Source organism: Hyperolius riggenbachi, chromosome 5 (genome assembly GCF_040937935.1).
Source record: "Hyperolius riggenbachi isolate aHypRig1 chromosome 5, aHypRig1.pri, whole genome shotgun sequence".
Taxonomy (NCBI): domain Eukaryota; kingdom Metazoa; phylum Chordata; class Amphibia; order Anura; family Hyperoliidae; genus Hyperolius; species Hyperolius riggenbachi.
In genome coordinates, this window is record NC_090650.1 from 39,286,795 (window position 1) to 39,299,415 (window position 12,621).

Sequence of the window (12,621 nt, forward strand, 5' to 3'; positions counted from 1 at the left end):
GAACAACAAAATCCAAGACACATAAGGGTGAGAGAGCCCTGCCCTTGCGAGCTTACAATCTAAAGACCTAAAGGGGTTCTGTGGGGGGTGTTGAAAATAAAACACTTATAATAAGACACTTACCTGGGGCTTCTATCAGCCCCCTATAGCAGTAATGTCCCACGCCGTCCTCCTCCGATCCGCCGTTCCAAGCCGCCAGCACCGGGCAATTATCTGCGCAGCTTACTGCGCAGACGCAGTACAAAGTTTTCTTGTACTGTGCCTGCGCAGTAAGCTTCTGATGACGCGCGCGGCCGTGCAGCCACAGTTGGATGGCATGCCACGCTAGAGCGGCGGCGGAGAACGGCGACGTGGGACATTACTGCTACAGGGGGCTAATAGAAGCTCCAGGTAAGGCTACGTTTCCACTGTAGCGTGACATTTTCGCCGGCAAAAAAATTGTATACGATTTTTATGATTGGAGAAAATACGCATGTAAATTTGTACGTGTTTTTATGCGAATTTTCGTACGCGAAAATTCACATTAGTTAAATATGCATAATCTGCCTAGTAACGGCTTAGTCATGACTGCTGAAAACTTCCTGTAACCATGGATCTAATGCGAATTTTTGGGCAAGTAACGCGAAAATTCGCATTGCCTATACAAAGCATTGTACACGAATCGTACGCGATGCCTGAAAAAATGATACAGGACCTCCAGATTTTTTCACGCGTACGAACGCTAACGAAAATTCGCATTGAATAGAAACATCCCCATTCTCCACCATTAGTTGCAAAATCAATGCGAATTTTCTGAGAGAAACATCTGACACAAAACGCACAAGTGGAAACCAGGCCTAAGTGTCTGTTTTTATCTTCAGTATTGATGTTTGTTTTGTTTGAGGGTTTTTTCGATAAATATGTGGATCTGTCCCTGTTACAGCGAGAGGCTAGGAGTGCACAAGTCTGACAATAAACCCCTGGACATGAACCAGATGCGCTTCTTATTCAACACTTGCAAGATCCCAGGAGTTACCAGAGACTCCATTACCAACCACTTCAAGACTGGTGAGTAAAAGTGAGAGGGATATGGAGGCTGCCATATTTATTTCCTTTTAAACAATACCAGTTGCCTGGCTGTCCTGCTGATCCTCTGTCGCTAATACTTTTACTTACCATATCTCCAATACAGGAGTCCACCCTTCCGGTATATTAGGTGGTGTTTTGTCCTCCCTTATTTTAGGTGGGGGAATCATGATGGCCACACTAGCTAAACGACACCAGTCAGATGACGAGTCTGTAGAAATTATTACGGGGTGGTTGAAATGGGTGTGGACGGTAGGGTGGGGCAAGGGCACCAAAGTTTTCTGTGGGAGGAGCACCGGGACTTGTAGTCACACTTCTGCCCAAAAGATATATGGAGATGACAATGTAGGTTTGTACGCTGCTCAGGGCATTGAATATTGGATTTTGTGCTTTATTCCAGTCACTGAAGGCAGTTGCCCCACCCACTTGGTGGTCATGTGTCGGGGGCGGATCTTCAGCTTTGAAGCGGTGATTGATGGGCATATCCTCTCCCCACCAGAGATAGAAAGGTACCTTTCATCTTCCTCTTCTGTAGACAAGAAATCTGTTCATTGGGGAATACATGAGACCTCTGGGGTATAATCGCTGCCGCCAGTAGGACTGAAGCTAAGTGAACAGGTCGGCATCTTAGCTTAAAGAGGAACTCCAGCCTAAACAAACTTACAGTCATTAAGTTACATTAGTTATGTTAATTAAAATAGATAGGTAATATAATCTCTAACCCACCCTGTTTTTAAAAGAACAGGCAAAGGTTTGCGATTTCATAAGGGCAGCCATCTTTTTGGTTGAAAGGAGGTGACAGGGAGCATGAGACACAGTTCCAACTGTCCTGTGTGCTGATCACCCCTCCCAGTTGCTAGGCAACATGAATAACAACATAGGAAACACCATCATGCTTTACACAGCATCAGGGGAAAAAAGCCCGGGCAGTTTTCTTTGATAAGGAGGAGCTTAGCTTAAAATGCAGCTAAAAATTAGACTTCTATAAGAAAAACAAAGTTCTGATGCTGTGAAACTGTTAAAGAAACACCAAGCGTTTTCAGTTTTGCTGAGTAGATTTTTAGTCTGGAGGTTGACTTTAATATCCTAGAAAATCAGATGTTGGGAAATTACAGTATGCCTGTCCTCAGTATTATTAGTTTTATTTCTCAGAATATTTTCCTGAAGATTTCTACGTTCTAACAGATGGAATTTAACATATGTACTCTCTCTGGCCTAGTTCTATGGTTTTTTCATTGTATGCCTTAAGGTGGCCACACACGATACAATAAAATGATCGGATTTTACTGCAATTCGATAAATATGATCGGATCTCCCCAAAAAAACGAAAGCTTTTTTTTTTTTTTATTCGACTTAAAAATCCGATCGGATTTCGCATGTTGTTTGATTTTTATTGATCCGGAATGCTGGAAAATTTTCTACAATTTTTCTTAAGATTGTATGGTGTGTGTTTGATTGTCAATTTATTAATATACACACCCTAGCAATTTTCTCAGTTTCCAATTATTTTTATGATAATTGTGTGTGTGTGGTACATTGGTCATATTTTTGAAATGTTACAATCACTCAGAAAAATTGATTGCTATTCTTAAATTGAACAGATATTTAAAAAATTGTATGGTGTGTGGCCATCTTAACCTCCTTAGCGGTAACTCGGAGTCAGGCTTGGGACGGAAATTCGCAGTTCAGAGCAGTAATCCCGAGTTGGATCCATCGGAGATGTGGAATGTGCAGGGCTGCCGCAGATCTATCAAGCAGTATGAATTTTAGGGTCTGAAAGCTTGTGAAAAAATGTCACCGCTTTTGGAAAGAAAACTGGAAATGATTATACCGCCAGGGAGGTTAATAGAGACGCACCTGACCCCCAAATCTAGGCAAATATGCAGTTTCAAGGCACTGCACACTAGATTATGGCTTTACCCCTGACAAAGAGAAATGACTAGTCTTTAATATTATTTCTTTATATTTATCATTATTATAAATCTTTTAAAAATGCAAAATGTCTAGTAAAGCAGCCTCCAGCACTGTAAGAGGAGCGCTGTGTCCCTGGTTGGTGACGTGGTTCCCGCAGTGCCTCATGGGACAGATTGAGGCGCAGGGAGCTGGACTTTGAATTTACTCTGTACAGCGCCACGGAATATGTTGGTGCTTAAAGAGGATCTGTATTGAAAACAAATGCCCCTCACCTCGGGAGCGGGAAGCCTCCGGATCCTATTGAGGCTTCCTCCGTCCTCCTCTGTCCCACAGCGGCAGCGATAGAGCTCCCCGAACGGTGGGGATGTTAAATATTTACCTTCCCGGCTCCACCGTAGGCGCAGTAGCGGCTCTCGGCGAGGAAATAGCCGATCGCAGTCGGGTCTGCTCTATTGCGCAGGTGCAAGTTGCCTGCGCAGTAGAGTGGACCCGACTGAGATCGGCTATTTCCAAGCAGAGAGCTGCAACAGCGCCCCCACTGGAACAGGGAAAGGTAAATATTACACAGCCTGACAAATTGTCGGCTGTGCATACAGTGCGCTGCAGCGAGACCGCCGCGGGACACAGGAGGACGGGGGAAGCCTTGATAGAATCCAGAGGCTTCCCTCTCCCGAGGTGAGTACCCCCCAGGGGCATTTTTTTTTCAATACAGAGTCTCTTTAATGGTGGCCTAAAACAGTAATGTCCCTACTGGGACATTCGTGTTTGAGATTCTGTGATCCAGTTGTGTGGCCAGTGGCCATCACATTTTGGCTTTTGCACATTTACATTCAGCGGCTTCTGCATATGTGCAGAAAGCTCTTGGCCACGGGAGCATGTCCTTAAATAGGGCAGCCACACGCTTGCACATGTGCATAAGCCGCCTGATTGGTGGACGCCATTTAGGGGACCCCAGGAGACTGCCTTAGAGCGGTGCTGCAGCAAGGGATATATGGGCTTCTAGGGGCTGGAGGAAGCCCCAGGTAAGTAAATCTGATTTTATTTTATTAACCAGAGAGCCAAAATGTGATGGCCCATGCTTCCAACATGTCACATTGCAGAACCATTTTTCCCCCTTTAGTCAGCTGTCCTATATCCGGGACGTATGCCACAGAGAGCGTGATGGGATTGGACTTTCAGCTCTGACCACAGAGGAGAGGACCCGCTGGGCACTGGTTGGTAGATATAGATTGTGGGTCTTGTGTACGTTATGTAGAATGTGTGTGTTACAATTCCACTGCTCTGTTCTAGACTCGAGAACACCTGATCAGCCTCGACCCAAAGAATTTGTCCCACCTGGAAGTGATCCAAAGAAGCCTGTTCATTGTGTCTATTGATGATGACACTCCACACGCCACTCCTGAAGATTACAGCCAGGTAATCTACAAAAGTCTGCTGGCATGCTGGCCAATTTTGGTCAGCTTTTAACCCTAACACACCATACAATCTTGGTTGTTCAATCGTACCACTTTCATGTAGTGTAAGAGCTAATCCAATCAATCATTCAAGGTATTTTCAATCTGTTGGCCCTTAATACATTAGAACGATTATGGGCAGATTCGACCAAGAGACAAATTTATCTCTAATCGAATCAGATTAGAGATAAATTTTGTCTCTAGTCGAATCTGCCCATACATTACAGGCCGATTCCGGTCCGATTTCAGCATTAAATCATCAGGGAATCGGTTGAGCCGCCGCGTCCGCCCCGCCGCTGCCCCCAAAATGTATAAATGTATGTAGTGTAGTGCATTTATACATTACCTGTCCTGTAGCAGCTTCCGCACGGTGTCCGTCCATCTCGCCGGGTAACAGCCGCATACACGCTAGCGGCGCATAGACATAGCACGCTAGCGGCCGTCAGACATAGCACCGCCGGCTTGTACGAGGAGCCCGGCGAGATGGACGGAAACCGCGTGGAGGCTGACACCGGACAGGTAATGTATAAATGCACTACACACTGCATACATTCATACATTGCAACAGCGGGGGTCTCGTCGCTCGTTCGCAATTTGGCCACCGTACGGCCGCGCACCCGACCAACCAACGCAATCGACCGTGCGGCCATTTTCTGTCCCGAAAATTGGTCGCTTTGTCGGTCGGGCATGCACTTGGCAGCACCAATTTTGATCGAATTTGATTATAATAATCGAATTGGATGGTTGGTTGGTCGGCTAGTGTATGGCCCCCTTTACACTTCATAGATTTGGCAAATCTGTACAACCAAGATTGTATGGTGTGTATTCAGCATAAAGGTGGCCACACACCATACAATAAAATTATCAAATTTTACAGCAATTCGATAAAAAAAGATAGTATTTCCTGAAAAATCAAAAGCTTTTTTTATTCGTACAAGAAATCCTATCGGTATTTCCCGTTTTTATTCGATAAAAGTTGATCGGGAATGGTGGATTTTTCTGACCAATTTTTATGTAAATTGCATAATGTGTGGTAGAGTGTCTATTTATTAAAATATATATATATATATATATATATATATATATATATCCAAGCAATTTTTTTTCAGAATCGTAATCGTGATTTTTACAATCGTAATCATAATTGAGGAAAAATTGAACATGTGAGAGTTTTGAAATGTTACAATCAGTCAGAAAAATTGATTGCAATTCTTGAATTGAACAGATATATTAAAACTGTTATGGTGTGTGGCTGACTTTAGACTGCGGGAAAACTTTTTTTTAAATAAGCCATTTGTCAGTGCCAGTTACGTTTGAATTGTATTTAAAAGAAGTGTACGTGAAGGTGGTTGGGAGGGGGGGGGGGCGTGGAGGGGAAGGGAGATGGGTCAATGGTTTACAGAGGCTTGTTCCCTGGTCCATGGCATACCTCTGTGGCATGCAGCGTTGTGAGCCCTGAAACTGTAAGTAAGCCATTACTAGCTTCAGAGGGGTCGGGTAGTAGTGAGGAATCCGGAGGATGGACACTGCTTGATCCAGCTTGCCCCCCAAATCAGGTAGTATGTTTTTTTACATACAAAAAAAAAGCCTTCTCTGGTTCTCTTTAATTGCCTTGCCCGAATCACATTTACCAAGTCCACATTATACAGTCAGGGGCAAACGCAGGATTTTTAAGGGGGGGTTCCTGAAAGGTCCAGAAGCACGTATGTCCCGAGTGCTTCCGAATACAGGTGGCTCCATACTGCCCATGCACAAAAGTGCGCTGGCGTATTACGGAGCTGCCTATCTTTGGAAGTACTCAAGGACACGAGGGCTTCTGGTAGCAGCAAATGTGAACGGGGTACAGCGCTGGAACAACTCCCCAAGAGAGGAACAGGAGATAGACTTAGTTTGGACAATTCAGTGGAATATGCTACATAGTTTCACATAGCGCAAGCGATACCCATATGATGCAGGGATATATGCATCTGCGGAAGATGTCGGCGCTACATAAATACTAAATAATAATATTTTGCCTCACCAGGATTGCACTTTTATTTAGCTTTCCTGTAAGACAAGAACACACAGTCAGCCAGCCAGCACTAGGGGAAGAGGGAAACAAAGGTGAATGAGGGAGGGCTGGTGCACACCAAGAGTGCTTCTGAGCGTTTTTCAAATCAACAGTGATTTGAAAAGCGCTTGGCTAATGTTACCCTATGTGGGTGTTCCCACAGCAGCGTTGTGATTTTTTCAAAATCGCAGGTATACTGCATGTAGCATGTTTTTGAGCAATTCATTCAAAAATCGCTCTGAAAATCACTTCACAAAATCACACTCACAAATTGCTAGCGATTGCAATTCTCATTTTGGCGTTGCACTAGCCCAGAGAGAGGAGTGGAGAAATTGAGAATAGCCCCGGAGATGGAGCAGAGAACTTATCTGTATTGAAGTCCCACATCACACAGGCTACTTGCCTGTAATCGGACTCCTGTCCCTGTCAGTCTCTCACACAAATCAGAAAGAAGCCCTCCTGGAGTCTAGGGACTGTCAAAAACTTTTCAGCTTGTTATCCACACCTTATCCACACATGCAGTCATTATAACAATGGGGAGAGACCAGACAGATGTTTGCCCACAGACCCTGAGTCCAGGCAAGCTCTGCATCATGCTGTGCATATTTACCAGCTTGCCTGCACTCTAATTTCATCATGTCTGACACTTCTGTGCTGTGGAGAGTCCAGGACTCCATAATCAACATTCTCTCACTGTAGGCTGCATCTTCTTGTGAGGGTTGTGAGGGAAGCTCGGCTGCCTCTCTCATTCTATTAGCTGGAGGGAGGCACCAGAAGTAAGAAGGGAGGGAGAATGAGGCTGTTTATATTATGCGGGCTTCCCTGGCTGAATACACAGCTCAGTGCAGGGGGGAGGTTCCAGACACCCGGAATAGCCCCCTGAGTTCGCCAGTGACAGTAGGGACGTCACTGAGGTGCAAATAAATTTGAGATGATTGAGAATTATGCTCATTGTTATGAAAATCTAAAATGTGAATTGACTAATCAAATCTTGCAGTGAAAACATTTGATTGGTGCATATACAAGCAGCATGATTTTAGTCCCACCTCTTGCTACACTGCAGCAAATATGCACCTGTGAGGACTGCCCACTTCTTGAGACTCTCCGCCCACATCCCAGATTTCACCTCCACAGTTGAGGACAGGAATCTCTGCATCCTACTGGGGAACAACAGTGCAAATAGCTGCCCGATATGTCACTGCTAGCTACCAGCTGAGAGGAACGTGATACCACATGGACTGTATACCTCATATACTGCCCCCTATACCCAGCCTATGGACTATATACCCTGTATACTGTGCCCCGTACCCCCCATGCCTATAATCCCACAACCACCCCCTCTCATACTAGCACTAATGTTTTGCTTTGGAAATGCTAAGTGTATTTGGACCTGCCAATAAAGCTTTTTTGGATTTGCAGTAACATTAGCATAATTCTGCATCAACTTAAAATTATTTGCATATTTCAAGCCAAATAGAAAGTTGACACTGAACCAAAACTTTGCACTAAATGCTTTTAGACTTCTGCATATGGAAATATGTGTAAGTATATAGCAACACAAAGATGGCTAGATTCGTCAGTGACAGGCAGAGGTAGTTTCATACTAAAACACCTTTTCAATGTCCGTGGCATATGGAAGCGGAAACATGGCAATGCCAATAGACCACAGCGGCAATCTAAGGGTTAATCCTTTGGACACGCAGTGGATTAAATGTGGCCGATAAAGACCTCGTCTGACAAGATTCTAGTGTGTGTAGAAGACCCCGCGACCTCAGCTAAGAATCCGGCATTGTTGGAAATTTAGTGACGGCCAAGTGACTCCGGAGCACATTCTCCTCACACCGCCTGCCAGAAGCCATCCCTGTCGTGTGTCTGGCCTTATTCTCCTTCTCCACAGCACACGCCCCTAGCATGTAGGTCTGTACAGAAGTCAGCCCTGACCTGTCCCGATCCCAGAAGGCTACAGGCTAATGTTTTCACTGCAGAAGGCTACAGTCCTCGTACAAGTGTGCGAAGCCTTCGTTTCCCACCATTGCTGCTGCCTACTGTTTGCTGCTATCTCCCCTAGAGTAACAATATGTGGCTTGCAAGCACAAGTGCTGCCTAATGTTCCTTTAGGGCTGGTTTACACCTGCGCGATTTTCAGCACTTTGCTGATCATTACAATTGCGAATTTGCTAGTTAAGGTGACACTGAAGTGAAAAAATTAACTTATAAAATTTGTAAGTGTAGTACAGCTAAGAAATAAACTAATAGCAGCACAGAAATGAGTCTCATATTGTTTCCTGTACAGGAAGAGTTAAGAAACTTTAGTTATCTAAGCAAAAGAGCTTCTGTGAGCTCTGCCACTTTATAAAGTCGTGAACAGCACTGTCTTTTGAAGCTTTTATCTCAACGGTCTTTCCTTGTTTCTCCTTTGTTTATGGTTTTTCTGCAGGGAAAAGTTCAAAAGTTCATTAGCCTGCTCTGTGAAGTAATTTAAAATGCTGAGCGTATTGTGGAAACTGCAATTATTAGAGAATAATGCAATGTTATTAAAAAAAGCAAAAAAAAAAGAAGCTATATACCTGAAAATAAAAATATGACACTATTTTCTTTGCAACTCATTTTCTTTTAATTATCGGTACTAAACAACCAATTCATTATATATAATACATTTTTCACTTCAGATTCCCTTTAAAGGCTGGCGGTCATTCCACCAGCAGCACTGGACAATGACTGCAGTAGAATAACTCCTCAAAACTTTTATGAACCGTGCTCATAGAATTGTGATTTAAACATGGGGTTTAATACAGTATTACTGAAACTTTGCTTTATGCCAGGCTGCTTTCTGCATGTGAATTCATGCTTTGAAGTGACCGCATGACATTCTACGTCATACCATTATGTGTGATAACATATGGACTTTGGTACCATACATTAGATCTATAGAATACACTTTCACCTCCTTCCCACTAGATAAGATGGTCTGTGTGCCTGGTAGTGTGTGATGTAGAAGGACAACTACAAGCACCAGATTCAGATGGATCACGCCTGGTACACACCATGCAATTCTTGATGGGGCAGAGTAGTCAGTACATACAGATAGGCACCCAGTATAACAAGTTAGAACTCTTTACTGAAGAAAAATATGCAGAGATATATCATATACCACCATAAGGAAATGCTGCTTATTTAGAACAGAGAGGAGCACAGAGTAAATACAGGAAATCGCAATCAGCGGTGGGCTCATGAGTCGTTAGGACTAGAATTCATGATTCAAATGAGGCTTAATTGCCTCAGGTGTGTGGCTGGGAGAGAGGAGGTTACTTACCCATAAGTCCGCTGTCTTCTATGTGTTCCAAACGTCTTGCACGCGTTCTATAGGATGCATTGCAAGACTCACTACAGCTACACCTTCCGGCTTGAAGGAGGAAGTGCGTGGTAGTGAGTCTTGCAACGCGTCCCATAGGACGCCTGCAAGACTTATGGAATGCATAGAAGACAGCGGACTTATGGGTAAGTAACCTCCTCTCTCCCAGCCACACACCTGAGGCAATTAAGCCTCATTTGAATCATGAAGCACAACCCTAATCACAATACCATAGAGATAATTGCATCATTTTACAGATGGTGACATCTTGTGGTTGCTTTACTATACTGCAGTTTAGGTAATAATGTTGTTAAACCTCTAACAATTTTCACTTGCGATTCCTGCTTCTGATTGTGAATGATGATATCGAGCAAAATATATACAGTCTATCGAATGCCAGCAGTCATTCCTAAGCTCAAGATCGATCTCTGTGGATTGGAAGATGATCAGACAGGCTGAAAAAATACTGACTGAAGCACAGGCCATTGTTCCACGTGTTTGTCTAATTCTTGTAACATTTGTAAATATTTAAAAAAGTGCCTTCGTGTGTACGCCAGCTTTCTTCCGTATCCAATCACTGTCAGATCCGAATACGACCGAATCGCTCGCTCAAGTAGGATTTGAAGAGAAAATTGCATGGTGTGTACCAAGCCTAAAGCTTGCCCGCCCTAATCTTCATCTGTGAAAGCGGACCTAAACTCAGAACTTCCCCTCTGCTCTAAAAGATACGCAACAGCACAATAACGTTTAAAGAAAAACATTTCTTTGTTGCAGCTTATACAAATCCTGCAGTAAATCTGCAGTGTGTCTACTTCCTGCTTTCACAGAAGCAGACTTAGGGTTAACATCCCGTGTTTACAAATTAGCTGCTCTGCCGAGGCAGGCGGGATTCTTGAGCTGACACAGCTGAGAAATCAAATTACACTTGTGATTAGTTGCAGATGAGGGGGTATTAGACAGACTAAACTCTCTAAATACATACAGGGTGCATTTCTCTATGTTTTCCTTCTGTCCTGTGCAAGAGTTCAGGTCCACTCTAAATTAAATTAAAGTCACAGTTCAATGTGAGCAAAGAATTAAAGGAAAACTCTAACCATAACATCTTGTTTCCTATATCGTAGAGTGCAGACTGCATAAACCTGCGGATTTTTCTCACTGCGCTTTATTTATTCTCTGTACCGCAGCTGACGTATAAAGCTCTCGCTGGGGACCCAACTATACGCTGGGGGGACAAATCTTACAACTTCATCTTATGGCGCAATGGCTTGGTCGGCTCCAATTGTGATGTAAGTGAACAGTATCTGGCTCAGTGTCAATTATTGGAGCAAGTTTATTTTCATTACAGGTTTGCATTAAAGTGTATAGACAGTTTTTGAATACCTGCTCCTCCAGCACAAGATTAAAGGACAACTGAGGTGAGAGGAATATGGAGGCTGCCATATTTATTTCCTTTTAGGCAATACCAGTTGCCTGGCTGTTCTAATGACCCTCTGCCTCTAATACTTTTACCCATAGCCCCTGAACAAGCATGCAGCAGATCAGATCTGACAAGGTAAGCTGCATGCTTGTTTTTGGCGTTCTTCACACAACACTCTAGATAGATCAGCAGGGCTGCCAGGAAACGGGTACTGTTTAGCAGGGAATAAATATGGCAACCTCAATTAAGTTGTCCTTTAACTACTTTTGGACCAGACGGCTCTGGTCCCTTTAAAGGGAACCTAAACTGAGAAGAATATGGATTTTTCCTTTTAAAATAATACCAGTTGCCTGACTCTCCTGCTGATCCTGTGTCTCTAATACTTTTAGCCACAGCCCCTCAACAAGCATGCAGATCAGGTGCTCTGACTGAAGTCAGACTGGATTAGCTGCATGCTTGTTTCAGATGTGTGATTCAGCCACTACTGCAGCCAAATTGGTCAGTAGGACTGCCAGGCAACTGGCATTGTTTAAAAGGAAACATCCATATCCTTCTCAGTTTAGGTTCCCTTTAAGACCAGAGCCATCTTTTTCCTATTTTGTGTTGTGATTGGCTCACAGCAGTCACAGAGTCAGGCAGCAGAGCGAGCGGGGCTGATTGACATCTACGGCCTGGCAGGAATAAGTGGCCAAAAACAGGGCATAGATTTCAATCATGCAGGTCCAGAAGTGGTTAACAGGCCACATCTGAAGAAATTATTAAAGGGAACCTAAACTGAGAGGGATATGGATGTTTCCTTTTAAACAATACCAGTTGCCTGGCAGTCCTGCTGATCTTTTTGGCTACAGTAGTAAGTGGATAACACACCTGAAACAAGCATGCAGCTAATCCAGTCTGACTTCAGTCAGAGCACCTGATCTACATGCTTGTTCAGGGGCTGTGGCTAAGAGTATTAGAGACACAGGATCAGCAGGAGAGTCAGGCAACTGGTATTATTTTAAAAGGAAAAATCCATATCCTTCTCAGTTTAGGTTCCCTTTAAAGCTCAGTTGTCTATTTGCTGACCCTAAAATATTGGTCAATTGACCTGTGTGCCTTTTTCCAGGGCTGTGGAGTATGTACAAAAGTCCACCGACTCCGACTCCTCGACTTTGCATATTACAATCTTGTTGATTGAAAGTATGTAACATAAAATTCGTCTCTTAACTGCCTACGCTTAGGAATTTTAAAAGACAACTGAAGTGAGAAGGATATGTAGACTGCCATATTTATTCCCTTTAGTCATAGACTAGTCCTTGGTAAGAGTACTTGTAAAAGGTACAGACCGGAACAAAGAACATCTATCAGGCCCTAGGCAATGTAACTGTGG

At 43.7% G+C, this 12,621-nt stretch overlaps 1 protein-coding gene across 1 annotated transcript in view; it reads left to right on the forward strand.

The window, feature by feature from the left end:
* CROT (carnitine O-octanoyltransferase) overlaps positions 1 to 12,621 on the forward strand; it is a 66,677-nt gene that overhangs the window by 26,509 nt on the left and 27,547 nt on the right. Inside the window, exons 5-9 of the mRNA XM_068235510.1 lie at positions 923 to 1,047; positions 1,466 to 1,574; positions 4,100 to 4,193; positions 4,270 to 4,395; positions 11,020 to 11,121. Coding sequence (XP_068091611.1) covers positions 923 to 1,047; positions 1,466 to 1,574; positions 4,100 to 4,193; positions 4,270 to 4,395; positions 11,020 to 11,121 — 556 coding nt within the window. The remainder of the gene's footprint in view (positions 1 to 922; positions 1,048 to 1,465; positions 1,575 to 4,099; positions 4,194 to 4,269; positions 4,396 to 11,019; positions 11,122 to 12,621) is intronic.